This window comes from Tasmannia lanceolata, unplaced genomic scaffold (genome assembly GCF_043159265.1).
Source record: "Tasmannia lanceolata isolate RefF3 unplaced genomic scaffold, GAP_Taslan_0.1 ptg000007l, whole genome shotgun sequence".
In the NCBI taxonomy this organism is placed as follows: Eukaryota; Viridiplantae; Streptophyta; class Magnoliopsida; order Canellales; family Winteraceae; genus Tasmannia; species Tasmannia lanceolata.
The window spans coordinates 24,496,985-24,508,216 of record NW_027518684.1 but is presented as its reverse complement, the minus strand read 5'-3'; the positions used below and the strand labels follow the sequence as shown (position 1 = coordinate 24,508,216).

The following is an 11,232-nucleotide window of genomic DNA, read 5'->3' as shown; positions in this document are numbered from 1 at the left end:
GGTGCCGATATGGGTCGTTGATATTTTAGTATTTATATAAAAAAAATCATCAAAAAAAAAAAATTCTCATTTTTCGCGAAACAGAAAAAAGAGAGAGAGAAAATGATTGTCTTCTTCTCCAGCAAATCTGCCAGATCTCTGATCCACACCGCCGTTTCCTCTTCCCCGACCATCACCTCCGATCATTTCCTTTGCCTATTTTCATCACCACATCCGGCCACCATTACTTTAAATTCATTTCCTTTCATCAAATCATTGCTCCTCATCCCTACCCCTAGATCTGGTCATCTTCTTCACAGATCTGGCCATCTTTTTCACAGATCTGGCCATTCCTACTGCAGATCTGGCCGATTCTCTATTCAATTTCACTTATCATTTCCACTAGATCCGTAAGTAGGTTTTATCTTTGAGATTTAGTCTATTCTCATAGATCAAATCCTTGGTTCCGATCATCCTATCACCTTGAATCTTTGTAAATCTTGCTAGAAATAGCATTTTTCATTTTTCCCCTTTCATATCTTCTTCTCTAATCGGATCTGGTTCAGATATAATTTTCTTCCAACCTAATTCATTACAAATCCGGTAATCTTGCCGGAATTTGATCATTTTCTTCAGCCTCCGTTCATTTTCCTTACCAGATTTGACGGAAATCTAATCATCCTTCTCTTGTCTTTTCAATCCAAACTCTTTAAATTCTAAAATTCATTTTTTTAATCATTTACCTTAATCTCTTTCTCTCAAACCTTAGATTTGTACCTAAAGCTTAGATCTACGGCTTCAAACCCTAGATCTACATCCTAGAGCTTTAGATTTTCACTCCAAACCTTCGATCAAACCCGAACATTTTGTCTTCTCCGATCATCCTTGCTGGAACTCTGGCCAAAGCTCCGGCCTGCCAGAAAGCGCAAGTTTAGATCAATTGGATTTTCGGCATCTTCAATTTCTGTAACTGCACCAGATCTGAAGAGAATAGCATCAAATTTCGTTTGATTATTCCTTTTCAACAAGGTATGAGATCTTTACTAATTATTCTTTATCTCGGATAAGTTTAATTACTGTTTTGATAAGATCGCTAGTGTTCTTGAATCTGTGACTTTAATTTTAAGGAAAATGTCTTGATTTCTGTGCATATGTATATTTATATATTGGAATCTATTTGTTGATCGTTCGAAAAATTACTTCTCGATGAGTATTTCTTCTTAATTTGTGTATTTTTAACCATATGTGATGTTCTGATGAGGTATGGTGGCTGAATTAATTAGTAGGATTATTCGATTGAAAATGATTCATGATTCTTTGAATTATTTTTACATCAATGTTATGATGATTTGTATGAAAAATTTAAGTTATATATTTGATCTTTACTTGATGAGTTTGCAATAGAAAAATTAGGAAAAGATGATTAGATTTTTCTCTAAATGGAATTTGTTTGATTCTATAGGTCTTATTTCTGAGGGAAAATGGTGTTGATGTCACACATAGTTTAGTAAAAAAAATAAAAAAATAAAAAAATAAAATATATAGGTAATGGATGATGAATTAAGATTTTGAATTTCAGTTTTGGTTGGAACCTTTTTTTTTTTTTATATGAAAGCTCACAAGAAGGCTTAATGTGGAATTTATTTTTATCATTTGATTTTCAGAGGACAAATTGACCTTTAGCATAAACAGTGACTTCATAATGTATAGAAATGATGTGAATACAATCACTGTTGATAGAGTTAATGTATGATTAAGTCAATAATAGTGGTGCTTTTGGGGGCCAACAATCTGGTTTGCTCCATATTAATGTTGTGCGTTCAGATTTTTTATTCTGTTTTGTTGTTGAATCTTATGTTACTTAGAATCAATAAAGAGAAATAGCTTTTAACAGGTTTATGCTGGCTTTAATGTCTTATTGAAATTCTTTCTAAGTAGGAATAACCTTAAAGCTATGTGTTCATTTCTTTGAGCTTTGTAGCTTTCTTTAAACCTCAAATTTGTTTGCATTGGTATTTATTATGATTAATTTTAGCTTATTGCTCTCCAATGCTTTGGAATAGAAAAAGCAGAGCTTAACAAGTCTTCAGTTGATAAGTATAATTCTCAGCATGTGTAGCTCCATTTGCTAAATAAATTTTTTTTCCTGATGTATGTATTATGACTTATGCCTAAAAATTATACTATGGATTTTGCCTTATTGGAGTTCAAAGCTAATCTGTTGAGATAATTTTAATTTCTTTTAGTTTGAATAATCTGGAAGAAAGAATGAGATCTGTTATAGTTGCTTCTGGGATTCATGCCTTTGATTTTTGGTTAAAGTTTGTGGTAATTCTCTATAGGTTACGGAAAATTTTGTTTGAAACACTCAGTTGATGTAGTTCAAGTGATATTCTTGATCCAGAGACTCTTGTAGAATTATTATGGTTTATGGTTACAACTCTATTATTATGGCTAGGGTATGTAGAATCTCAGCCATGATAAGTTTGTGAATTATATGTTAACCTTGTTTTATACTTCAGGGGTTAGAATCAAATTTAGTAGCTTCTATTATTCTCACACGTATCCCATTTTTGAATCAGGGAATGTCATTGTAACTGATTTTATTTTATTGGGAAGTCTTGTGGAGTACTCATGGTATTCTATCAGATTTTCATATAGTATTATTCTTTAGTGAAAAGTCATACTTTCTTAGACTTTATATGCTAGTTGTAAGCATGAAAAGTTGATATTTATATTAAGTTTTTCTTCTAATGTACATTTTTTTTTAGTCTCATTTCAAGTCTTAACAGTTAAATCTTTGTGTTAAGGTATTTTAATGTTTGGAAATCTTATTTTTGTGTTACCAAAATTTGAGCAGGGGCATATCTGGTTAGTGGCAGATTTAGAATTGAGGTTTTAGTTCTCATGATTTTTGTTGGGAGTCTATTTTCTTTGAAGCTTGAGTTGTATGCATAAGTATCTTTTGAACAATATGTTTTTGTTTCTTGAACTGAACAACTACAAGAAGAACATAGTAAAATTGAACTATTACAGAACAAGAATTAAAACTGGATAGAAATTGCAAAGAATTAGCTAGTTCTGTTCTGTTTGAATGGTTTTATTTGGCTATAGCTAAATGATTATTTGGGAATTGCCATTTTTACTGAATAATTACTCATATATCTGAATTATGCATCTGTTGTAGCACTATGCAGTTCATGTTTTGGTTTAATGGTTATGGTTTAATGGTTATATACAAAATCTGTACACATTTCATGCCCAGTTTTTGCTTAAAATCTGTCCAGATTTCATTCCAGTTTATGCATAAAATCTGTCCCTGATTTAGCACAGATTCATATACACAAATCTATCCATGTTTAGCAAATTACATGCATACAAATCTGTCTCTGTTTAGCACAGATTCATGCACGCAAATCTGTCTCTGTTTGGCACAGTCCATGCGCACAAATCTGTCTCTGATTTAGTCTCAAATTTCAACACAATACAGCCACTGATTTGGCCATGGATTCCTACAAAATTCGGCCATATTATAGCTTTTCTATTTTGAAAGTTTGCAAAATAATATCAGCTAAAGTAGACTGCATGTTGTACTTGGTGAATGATTTTATTGATTGGATATACATATTCCTAAGTTACAGCTGGTTGGAATGGGTGTAAGGTTATGATCTGCTTGGTTAAAAATATTGTTAACCCTCTTTAGAAGTCTTATGTCTTGATGCAAAGATAGCCAATCTTTAAGAAATTAGATTTGTTGAATTTTTAAAGGATATGCATATATCTTATCTGCAAGTTTATTTGTAGTTTGGGTCAGGATGTGTTTATTATATCATAATTATTAATGGGATTGCATCCATTGTCTTACTATCCCTTCATTTAGTTTGTGGAATATAATGAATATGAAGCATATGGAGTAGCTGCAGGTAGTATAGATTTAATCAGAGCTGAGTATTGTTTGTGAATATCCTTTATATACTCAATATGGAAGACTCGCAGGAGATGAATAGTTCTGTAGTATATTCAATGTTTGATGGTCATTAAATGATATTATATAATTGTTTCTGATGCCCTATTTTGAAATAACGGATAGCAAAAATTGTGAGTTTTGTCATTTTATAATGAAATTAGAAATTTAATGCGGATTAAATGATCTAAGAGTTGTTTATTAAGTGTATGCGTGGGGCGATGAAGGCGCTAGCCCAAGCCCATTCTTAGGAGACTTGCTCAGCCAGAGTAGAGTTCCCTTCCTTTATGTAGTGGACTTTACTAGTCTTTTAAACACCGATAGAAATTAGACCCCTACTAGGAGACATGCTATGTCTCATTAGGCCGTACTCCTTTGGAAGCGAGCCTAATTTAGAGCCTACCCTCTGGGAGGTTACCTTTGATTTTGAAAGATAGTGTACCCATAGGAGGCACGCATTGCTTCATTTATAGAGTTCTTCTCCAAGTTGTATCACAACTTGTACTCTTGCTAGTTGGAGATCAACTTTGTCTGTTAGTTGCCTATGTCTTTAATCATTGTTAGGGCGATGATAGGGATACTTTGAACCCTCCTTTGTATATAGGAGATTTGCCCAGTCTCATCAGAACCCTTGTTTACATCATTTGTGTCTCAGAGACAAGCCTTGTCTCATATAGAGAGTTTCCCCTTTAGGAGACTTACTTAACCTCATGTTAGAGTGGCCTCCTCTTTTGGAGCGAGTCTTTGACTTGGTAGTGTTATTAGAGAGTTTCTGACTCATTTGTACTCCCTCCTTAGTGTTATTAGTTAAGAGTTTTTCCATCAGAGACTAACTCAGTCATATAGAGCCTTCCCTGCTTGAGATCTTAGATTCATTTTCTCTGTTCTTGGGACACTTCTTTACATGTCGTGGTTCGTCTCTATGAGACGCTTGTTGTTTGTTCGGGGTTTCCCCTTTGGCTTTAGGGCTTTGTCCTAATTTGTGGTGTTACTTGTGTGTTCCCTTTAAGATTGAAAATATTTAAAGATTTAGAGCATTGGAAAAGCTTTAAAATCTAAAAACATTAGAAATTTGAAACTCAAAAACATTTGAAAACTTTAAAAAATATCAAAAACATTTAAAAAAAAACATTAAAACCGTCAAATCATTTGAAGTGTTAGGAGAGTTCGATTTCCGAACTACGTTGGCTTGATCATCTTTTGCGAGGTACATAGTGCAGCTTGGGATCCACATCTCAGGTCTAGCCAAACCTTTAAAAATAAATTTGTCAAACCTTCAAACAATAAAATACAAAGCTTCTTCAAAACCTTTTTAAAAGATCTTCCCCTAGAGTTAGAAGTCTATCCTAGTTTTTGGTGTGTTTTAGAGTTATGAGTCTGTTCTAATTTGTATTGATATGGTGTGTCCTGTCGTGTGAGTGTCCTTAGAGTTAGGAGGCCTCGAGTCGATCGGCTAGATATTTAGTCGAACCGATGGCTAGACTAGGAAGCATATAGTCAGCCCATGGTTTTTCATTAGGTTGCACAACCTAGATACACATAGGATATAGGGCCCACCTGCATTAACTTAAGGTTAATCAACTTGCATTAGTTAGGGCATATAGAGAGTCCTAAAACTTACAATTCACATGAACTTAAGCAATTGTGTAAAAAGCTTTAAAAATCAATCGAGTCTAGTGGATCGAGTCTAGGATAGCGGTTCTAGATGGTTAGGCATCGTAATTTAGAATAGGTCATCGAACTACGTTGACTCCGATTCTTTCCGAGGCCGGGATACGTAGAGCAGCTGGGATGGACGGCCATCTTGGTCCGAGTCAAGTCCTGCATTAGAGTTTTAGGATTTGTCTTGTCCAGTCATATATAGAATTGATTTGTGTTTTATGTTTTGATGTGTTTTCTTACTTTCTTGTACTGATACTATATCTTTAGCTGTAGCTTGCATGTGTATGTCTACCAGAACTTAGACACCCATTAGACATGTCACTCATAACCTAGCTTTGCTTAGGTGACACATCTTTCATTTCATTTTGTGTATGTTCATTTCTTTATCCTCAGAAAATGCATGCTTAGGTAAACGACTCCTGAGAATTGTTCCTATTTCATATGATTTTCGCCCGAAACTCTTTGAGGTTAATAATAAATGGCATAAGAGACCAAGTGCTTGCACTCGGACGAATTGGGCGTGCTTTTCAGACCTTCTCCATTCGTAATCAGGCACGAACCCATATATATTTCTGGTTATCCATGGTATACGGAGCCTATTTTGTTTAAGGATCCATGGCCGTATACCATGGATGGCGACTCTGAGTTTGTTTAGGTACGTTTCGAATCCGGACTTGTTCCCGAATCGAGAGGTATCTCTTTTATATCGCCACTCGTGCTATGATATGAGGGTGGCATCCGTTTCGAGAGTTCCTTGGTAGAGCTCTCCTTCACACGTGGATGATCCTAAGAGGCCGCTGGGGGCTCGTCCCCCACCTCTCTCTCGGATCGGGGTCCACAACGTGGCAGAAAGGAAAGGAAAGAAAAAGAAACTGTGCAGGAAAATGAATCCTGTGCCTGTTCACTTGCGCAGGAAACTCTGAGAAATCTAGAGAAAATGTTTCCTAAGCCTGATCACTTGCCAATTAAACTGTATTGGAAAAACTAAACAGAAAAGTCATATTAAACCATATTTCATAGTCTGACATACTTACAGGCCTACAAATTGAAAAGTATAAACAGAAACACTACAATAAAACCTAACTGGAAGAGGAACTCGTCACAGAAGAGCTTGTTAAAGCTTGAGGCGTAGGAATGTTGGTCTCTTCTTTCCTATCTTTGTTGGGCCCACTAATGCCATGTAAAAACACAGTAAGTTCAGCTTCTGCCTCCTCCCTACTGCCATACGAACGGAAGCACGCTCCACTAAACCCGTTAACTTGAAGATGACAGTATTGCCAACTGTCATATACGCCCACCTGCCTTCCCTTAAAAACCACATAAAACTTGTTTTTTGCCATTAATCTGCAGAAATGCAAATAAAAATAACCAAATAATCAACACTACTGAATTCATGACATTGAATCCATTCATCCCTCTATTTCCTTCTATTATTTGATTCGTCATGGCAGTTAGTAAAGTCCTGTCCATGTCTAGAGTCCACATATTGCTCTAATACTACAAGAATATAGAAAATAAAGTATTAAAAAGTAACAACATATACAAGTCCAACAAAATAATTCCAAGAAACATGAAACATCTCATTGAGACTAGTCCAACAACATAAACCAAATCAACATAAGAACTCCTCCAAAATAAGTCCAACAACATAAACCAAATGACCAAAAACGTCGGACAAACACATAGGATAAGCGGCCCAACAAAGTAAACAACATTACAATAAAGCTCAAGAACATAAACCACATCAAAACAAGTCCAACAACAACATAACAAGTCGTCCAAAATTGTGACAAAATAAAGATGCAGAAAACTAGCAGAGTCGTACTACGATCATATAATACGATCGTATGATTCCCAAAAAAGGTCCCCAAACTATAGCAACCGACGCCAAAAGCCCCACAATATCGCCCATCACAGCCACTCGCTCTTCCTCAGAAAGGGAAAGGAAGACTTCACCATCCTTGTGATTTTTGTGCAGGTACGTATAGGCCCTAAGCAGCTCCAACATGGTGAAACCAGAGGTGCTCATCACAGCGGCTTTCAATTCAGCAAGACTATGGACCTCACCAGTCGTAATGATGGCCTCAGCAACCATCCTAACACTATCTGACAAGTAAGTCATATCAGATGAAAGTTGTCCACCACTTGTTCGCCTCTTCCTCTTCCCCTTACTACCTGATGCTGGGGCTTTCAGTGGCGATGAGTCACTAAGTCCATGCTGGTGTCTCTGACTGGGGATGAATGATGTGATCTGGAAGCACGAAGAGCTGGGGGAGGAGTAAAAGCAGGGGTCGTACCGTCGAACATATCATCGAGCCCTATTGCCTGGCTCGATGAGAAAAGCCCCTCCACATCCTGTGTGTCCTGAGAAGGGGCATGTCTGTCCCTAGCGAACTCTCCAGTGGCATAATCTTCCCCGAACACTTCTTTCATCTCCTCATATAGCTCCCAACGGTTATTAAAGAAGCGTAAATGATCAGGATTCCTCTGAAAACAAAACGAGGCATTGTAAGGATTATGACCAAATTGTGGTGAAAATAATGAAGGAATTATGACGACTTATAATTACCACCAAATAGTCATTCTTCACTTGGTCTTCAACGGATATTTTCTTCAGCTGTGGATCCCAGCCAAATCCGCTCAGGTTGACGATAGTGTTAAGAAACCTATAGTTGGTTTTCATCGTCTTCAAACGGTTCTTAATGTGCTCCTTTGTGATCTGCTTTTTAAGGACAGTAGTAAGTTCCTGCGCTGCGCCATTGTACGCAACATCTTTAAAACCATTGGGGGCCTTCTGGCCCTCGGCAATCTGATGCTGCATGGCTACTATGAGATGCCTATCCATATCGTCGTTCCAAGAGTTATTTTTCTTTCTTTTCTCTACTGAAGTTGATTCATTATATCTACAACATTGTGAAACAATATATCATCAAATAGAGTACCATTGAACATAGTAGGAAAAATATCCAAATAATCACTCACAACAATATATCATCAAATAGAGTACGATGAAACAGATTACTATTACAACCCAAAAAAATTCCAAATCATAATACAATCAAACAACATATAATGAAACATAGTTGCAGAAGTCTAATCGAAATAGTCATAAAATTATTACAACCCAAAAACATGTCATCCTAATGACGACCACGTCGTTGTGCTTGAAAATCATTCCACATATGATTCATTATTCTTGTTCGAAGAAAACCGCCCGCTCTCACATCTTCAGCCTTAGTAAGAAAACGATCTTCTTCTTCTTCATCCTCCTCCTCCGCTACAGTTAGCCCCAACTCATTGTCTACAATTGGAATGTATGACGGCATCTCCCTCCTTATGTGATTGTGGACGCAACAACAGGCTAACACTATGTCGACCTGTCGTTCGAATGGGTACATGGGTGGCGTATTAATTATGTTGAATCGCTTCTTCAAGACACCGAAAGTCCGCTCGATTACATTCCTTGCTGATGAATGCCTTTGATTGTACAACTCATATGCAGTTCGAGGTCTGCGCCCTCTAATGTCGTTTAGGTGGTAACCAATGCCTCGGATAGGAGTTATAAAATTTCTTAGGCATGGGTACCCACCATCAGCAAGGTAAAACTTTCCTACAGACATACGAAGGGATATATATAAGTTTCATAACCGAGAACAACAACAGTGGTACGAAGTAAAAGACAAACTCAGTAGTACCTGGCAAACAAGGAATCCCATTCGGCTTTGATAAAGCAGATGCTAGGACCCTAGAGTCTGATGCCGACCCTTCCCACCAGCTAACACGTAAGTAAACTTCAGGTCGAAGTCACATACAGCTAGCACATTTTGAGAGGGCCATCCCTTACAACAAATAAATCTAGGTTTCAAATCCTCGGCTACTGTTGCTTGAATGTGTGTCCCGTCAATTACATCAATGCAATCCTACAATATGGACATTTAAAATGTCACCCGTCAGTGCTGACATATGAGTAACTTGTTATGCAACTTACATGCTACTACATAGGTAATAAACGATACCTTAAAGTACGGCATAAAATTCGGGTTGTCAGCAATGTGATGTGGTGTGTCCCTTGATGGAGGTAATATGAACAACTCTTGAAGTTTGAGCACAGCACATAGAACCTTGTTAAAATACTTCGAAACAGTCGCCCCTGACCGTCTAATGGATGCTCTAATAGTACGGTTCCTTTGGTTGTGGGCAATTACTTGTAAGAAAATCGCCACTTGTTCCTCAACACAATAGTGTATTGTGTCTTCAAGCAGGACCGTGTTTCTAAATATCGCGACGAAGCTGCGGAAGCACCGAACATCCATTCGCAGAAGCGCAATACAATGATTCTCTGCATTCGTAACACGTGTAACAAATGTCCTACGAGTTTCGTACCCACTTTCATAAGGGCCCCTTGTCATATTTTCTTCTACGTAAAGTCTAACCCTAACCGTCGTTGTAGCTACCGCAGCCATTACTGGAGCTACAGCTCGAATAATCAGTGTCCTCCTATTTGGTAGTTCTCAAGACATGATAATCGATGGTAGCCCTATATGAGCAACACCAAACCACCAAGACATTATAACCCATCACACAAGAAAAGCAGAAAAAAACAAAAAAGCTCTACAAAATAAACTGTAAAAGATCAAATTAGTACCCTAAACCAACAAAACAATCTGGGGTTTTTTATGAAAACCAAAACAAAATATACAACACCCATCCACCCACAACCAAGCCATTATATCAGAACCCAACAACCAAGCCACCCACAGAAATGTACAACACCCATCCACCCACATATCACCAACACCCATCCACCCACAACCAAGCCATTATATCAGAACCCAACAACCAAACCACCCACAAAAATGAACAACACCCATCCACCCACATATCACCAACATTCATCTACCCACAACCAAGCCATTATACCATAACCCAACAACCAACCCACCCACAGAAATGTACAACACCCATCCACCCACAACCAAGCAATTATATCAGAATCCAACAACCAAGCCACCCACAAAATGTACAACACCCATCCATCCACATATTACCAACACCCATCATCAACACCCAACAACCAAACCATTATATCAGAACCACCAATGCAAAAAGCCAAAATCTTAAAAATCAGTGCTTGAAAAAACCCCAAAAAATCCGAACCCTTGTTACAAAAACACCCAAAAAAACTTCACAATCACTAAAATAACTCAAAATCTGCAACCATGTTGCAAATACCCAAAAAATCTGAACCTAAATGTACAAAAAGAGCCCAAAAAACTTATAAAAAAATGCAATATCCCATAATCTGCTACTCCATTGCAATAAGCCCTAAAAACAGAACCCTACTATACAAGAACACCCAAATAAACTTTAAAATTAGAGCAGTAACCCAAAATCTGCAAACTGATTTCAAATACCCCAAAATTTCAAACCCATCGGTACAAAAAACCCTAAACAGCTAAACTGAGAAGCAACAAACAAAGAAAAGATTCGAAGAGTATACCAGAAGATCCGAAGAGTATGAGAGAAAGAGAGAGAGAGAGAGAGAGAGAGAGAGAGAGAGAGAGAGAGAGAGAGAAGAAAAACGAGGTACTGGAGATGATTGTCTGCAAAAAATCAAAAGAAAAAAT

At 37.2% G+C, this 11,232-nt stretch overlaps 1 protein-coding gene across 1 annotated transcript; it reads right to left on the bottom strand.

Annotated features, from left to right (window-relative positions):
• Positions 1 to 6,684: 6,684 nt before the first annotated feature.
• On the bottom strand, positions 6,685 to 10,068 carry LOC143880686 (uncharacterized). The gene is made up of 6 exons (XM_077383657.1): positions 9,622 to 10,068; positions 9,350 to 9,525; positions 8,175 to 8,508; positions 7,931 to 8,092; positions 7,447 to 7,856; positions 6,685 to 6,949 (listed from the first exon to the last, which is right to left on the bottom strand). The coding sequence occupies exons 1-6, from the start codon at positions 10,066 to 10,068 to the stop codon at positions 6,685 to 6,687; spliced, it is 1,794 nt and encodes a 597-aa protein (XP_077239772.1).
• Positions 10,069 to 11,232: the final 1,164 nt, after the last annotated feature.

Bases quoted from the DNA above. Each gene is read 5' to 3' on its own strand.
- LOC143880686 (XM_077383657.1), bottom strand. From the start codon at position 10,068: ATGGCTGCGGTAGCTACAACGACGGTTAGGGTTAGACTTTACGTAGAA. The intron at 9,526-9,621 runs GTATCGTTTATT...TCCATATTGTAG, and splicing joins ATTTTATGCCGTACTTTAAG to GATTGCATTGATGTAATTGA. The intron at 6,950-7,446 runs GTATTATATGAT...GCATTTCTGCAG, and splicing joins TTTTTGGGAATCATACGATC to ATTAATGGCAAAAAACAAGT.